This window comes from Hyposmocoma kahamanoa, unplaced genomic scaffold, assembly GCF_003589595.1.
Source record: "Hyposmocoma kahamanoa isolate Upper Pololo Valley unplaced genomic scaffold, ASM358959v1 198, whole genome shotgun sequence".
Classification (NCBI taxonomy): domain Eukaryota; kingdom Metazoa; phylum Arthropoda; class Insecta; order Lepidoptera; family Cosmopterigidae; genus Hyposmocoma; species Hyposmocoma kahamanoa.
Window position 1 is genome coordinate 329,494 of NW_020653723.1, and position 4,193 is coordinate 333,686.

The 4,193-nt window shown below is 40.4% G+C and overlaps 1 protein-coding gene across 1 annotated transcript in view; it reads left to right on the forward strand.

The window, feature by feature from the left end:
* LOC113226732 (translational regulator orb2) overlaps positions 1–4,193 on the forward strand; it is a 26,550-nt gene that overhangs the window by 11,981 nt on the left and 10,376 nt on the right. Inside the window, exons 4-6 of the mRNA XM_026459456.1 lie at positions 1,567–1,679; positions 2,525–2,735; positions 3,294–3,379. Coding sequence (XP_026315241.1) covers positions 1,567–1,679; positions 2,525–2,735; positions 3,294–3,379 — 410 coding nt within the window. The remainder of the gene's footprint in view (positions 1–1,566; positions 1,680–2,524; positions 2,736–3,293; positions 3,380–4,193) is intronic.

The following is a 4,193-nucleotide window of genomic DNA, read 5'->3' on the forward strand; positions in this document are numbered from 1 at the left end:
AAAATTGAAAATTATAAAATTATGTCTACCCAAGACTTTTACCGGTATCTGCTAAAATTTCCCGTTTCCTCGTACTGCTCTAAAAAAACAGACTGTAAAATTTGTGTTTTCAAATGTAAATTGCGTACCTACGAAAAAAGAAGGAAAAGGTTGCATTTTGAGTATAACATTGTTTCTACCGTCGATGCCTGAATATATCCTTTTGAATCATGGTCTAATGAAAAAAGTACTTTTAAGAAATGTTAATATGTATTCCACTTATTCAACGCCATTTAGATAGACGGATTTTTCTCCTTTATCAGAGTTATGATCTGTACTATGGAGATATAGCAATCCTCTTGATTTGTTGGTCCATGCCAAACATTTCAGTAGCTGTAAAGCTGCTTGTGAATGAAAGGGTTTGTCCAGGGTAGGACTGCCACCTTACCTATTTCTGGCACCAAGCAGTAATGTCAGCATTACTGTGTCCGGTTTTGCTTTCAAATTACCCTTGTAAGGGTGCTGGTGAAATTACAGGCACGTGGGACTTGTCAACTTATGTCTCAGGGTGACTGATTTTGCTTTGGGGTAATGCCGCCGATATCAATAGAATCTTTGTCCTGCAGAAACGTGCAGTTAGGGTAATTTACATTCTGGGCCCCAAAGTATCTTTGAGAGATAAGTTTAAGGAAATTAACACACTTACACTAGCCTCACAGTACATTTATGAAAATGTAATTTATGTTAAAAGGAATAGTAATTTATTTATGAAAAATAGTGACAGACATAACATTAATACGAGGAATAGAAATAAACTAGCTTTTCTTGATAGTCATCTTCACAAAGTCAAAAAATCATTTAAGGGGCAATGTATACGCTTCTATAACAAGATTCCGGTTGATATACAAAATTTGCCTTTCACGAGGTTTAAAACTATAGTGAAACAAAAACTTTATACTAAAGGTTTATACAACTTCTGCGTACTTGGATGACAAAAATCCGTGGTAGTAACCCGTTTAGCTCATGGAGGTAGTCTCGATCTCTGATGTCTCTGATGTACAATATTAAATGTTATTTACAAGGAGCAACCCCTAGAGTTTCTTGCTCATTCTTCTCAGGGGAATCTGCCTTACGAATGAGCGGTAGAGTTTAACCATTGTGACGATTTCAAGTGTAATAATGCTTACCTATGAAATAAAGATTATTTTGAATTTGAATTTGACGGGCGCAGTGGCAGTGCCCCTCAGATCTTTGCGATTTAAAGCTCTGAGTGGCACTGCAACTGTTATGGACAGGCGTGTTACCATCAAGCGCACGACTCGTTCATCCCGTCACTTGATATTATAAAAAATACGGAGAAAAGTTATATTCGGGTCCATTGGGAAACCGGACGATACGATTAAGTTAATAGTAGCACTATAAGATTATGTCGTATTATGTCGTTATAAGTTACGACAGTCAATGAGGTCCATAAACAGTGATATTAAATAGTTTTGTGTTATGTGATGATATTTTTGTCTGCTTTTTGTCGATATTTTGTACGTAATTAAAAGTACAGTGAATGAGATGATTATCTATTTATTACAGATGAGATAACGTCGTCGTTCCGACGGTTCGGACCTCTAGTGGTCGACTGGCCGCATAAGGCTGAGAGCAAGAGCTACTTCCCGCCCAAGGGCTACGCGTTCCTGCTTTTCCAGGTATGTTACTACTTTCTTTTCCTGTCGTATACAAATGACTGGAGAAAACGACAACTATAGAACTTTCCTCTTTCGATACAACCTTGTATTCTCCTGCAGAGGTTGTTTTTTTACTTTGCAAGCATATGGAAGACAATACATGACATTGTATTTTTCGCGATACAGGCTGTTCAACGCAAAAAATATCTTCGCTAATTCAATCTTCTTCTTCAAGTGCCTCTCCATTATTGAAAGTCGGCAGTCAGTTTTCTATAACTTTCTTTGTCCAGAACAGTTGTTCCTCTGTTGTCTCCCTAATGTCACGAAACCGTGACATTTTCCTTTTTTTATAATATTTTAATTTATTTAAAAATAAATTAATTTTGCTTCTTACGATCTTCCGCTTCCCAGTTACTTTGCCCATCAATATAGTGTGCAATAGGTGATATCTGTCATGTCGCAGTCCATAACCCAAATAGGCAATCTTCCGCTGTTTGACAGTGCGTACCAACTCCACCTTCTTCGCCATACGTTTAAGGACCTCGACATTCAGGACTTTGTCCGTCCAACTGATGCGGAGCATTCTACGATAGCACCACATTTCGAACGCTTCAAGTTTCTTCTAGAGGTCTTCTTTTATGGTCCAGGATTCACATCCATAAAGAACGACTGGCCAGATATAGCACTGCAAGAGCCTAGTGCGGAATCTAATGAAGACAGGAAAATTAGACTCTAGCGCAGTCGGTAAAACACCTTTTTCAGTACGCAAAACACTGATAGAAGACCTACCTGATGGAGACGACGAATTTCTCGAGACTGTGACGCTATTAAATTGGTATTAAAGGGTCTGTTGTCAATGATTTCAGGACGAAAGCTCAGTTGCTGCATTAATGGAAGCGTGCATCACAGATGACGACAAATTGTACTTGTGCGTCTCGTCGCCGACCATCCGGGACAAGCCCGTCCAGATCCGACCTTGGCGACTAGCTGACGCAGATTTCGTTCTGGACGCTAGCATGCCTCTTGATCCGCGTAAGACCGTGTTCGTTGGAGGCGTACCTCGTCCTTTGAAAGCTGGTAAGAATATTTTAAAATGACTATACCAAGCTATTTCTGCTCGTGCATCTTTTGACTAGCGATGGGCGATAGGTTACTAAAAATAATCGAATTATTCGATAATAAACATAATCGAAATGATTCGATTGTGGATGTCAATTGCTTACTAATTAGTTACTACACTTCACTTTGTTGATCAAATATAGTAATAGGATTGACTGTTATTAAATTAGTAATAGGTAGTAAACAAGTAATAGGACAATTTTTGGATTTTTTTTACATTCCGTACCATAGAGGAAAATTGAAAGCATATGGCACTTGTCAACTTATGTCTCAGGGTGTCGGGCGCAGTGGTAGTGCCCCTCAGATCTTTGCGATTTAAAGCTCTGAGTGGCACTGCAACTGTTATGGACAGGCGTGTCGCTTACCAGGTGCACGACTTGTTCGTCTTGTCACGGGTGAGAAATTTAATTGCATGAAAAAATTAACGACTTGACCGTGACTGGGTTCATGGAGCAATTTACATTTTTATGAAGCAATCTTTCACTCTGATGGTAAGGCGTCATTCTGCGTTTGCAGTTGAGCTGGCGATGATTATGGACCGGCTGTACGGAGGCGTGTGCTACGCCGGTATCGACACGGACCCAGAGCTCAAGTACCCCAAGGTAAGTCAACCGCACAAAGGTTACGGTACATCACTCTGTCACACGTAATTTGCTACAGTCAGAGATAGAGTTAAAACCCAATGAACCCGTCCGGGCTTTAACCCGGTTATTACCCAAAGCGGCGGATTTCAATCCATTTCTGCCCAAAATCGAGGGCGGAAACGAATGGAACTTTTTTTTAAATTAAACTTACTTGCTCTTGGCGACTTCCTAGCTCTGGAGCAAAGATAGAATCTACAATGGAACGAGCTTGCCCAGAAGATACCTATTCATTTCAGATTCGTCGCTGCAGCCGTAGTAATTTTGTACAAGACTCGATTTGCAACAAATATTTACTTTTTGGGCATTAATGGGTTTTAGCCCGATTTTAACTCGGATTATATCTCCGGATTATAACTCGAACACTTACCCATCTCTGGTTACAGCGTGTCCACGTACCCCGAATACGTATCGATCGCATGTGAAGGTATTTATACGCTTCTCGCCCCGGACATGCTAATACGGGATGGATACTAATTTAATCGTGATTAATAGTACCGATAACCGATGGGGGAAGCGAGTTCTTGAGTGGAGACCACGGCTCGGGAAACGTAGTGTAGGACGCCCTTTGGCCAGATGGAGTGACGATTTGCGAAGGGCTGCTGGCAGCAGATGGATGCAACGACCAGAGGACCAGGGGCAATGGCGCCCATTGGGTGACGCCTATATCCATCAGTGGATTACGATAGGCTGTTGATGATGATGAAAATTAGAATCAAAATCAATATTACAAATATTTTTTTTAGTACGTACAACAAAACTTAGAAATACATCT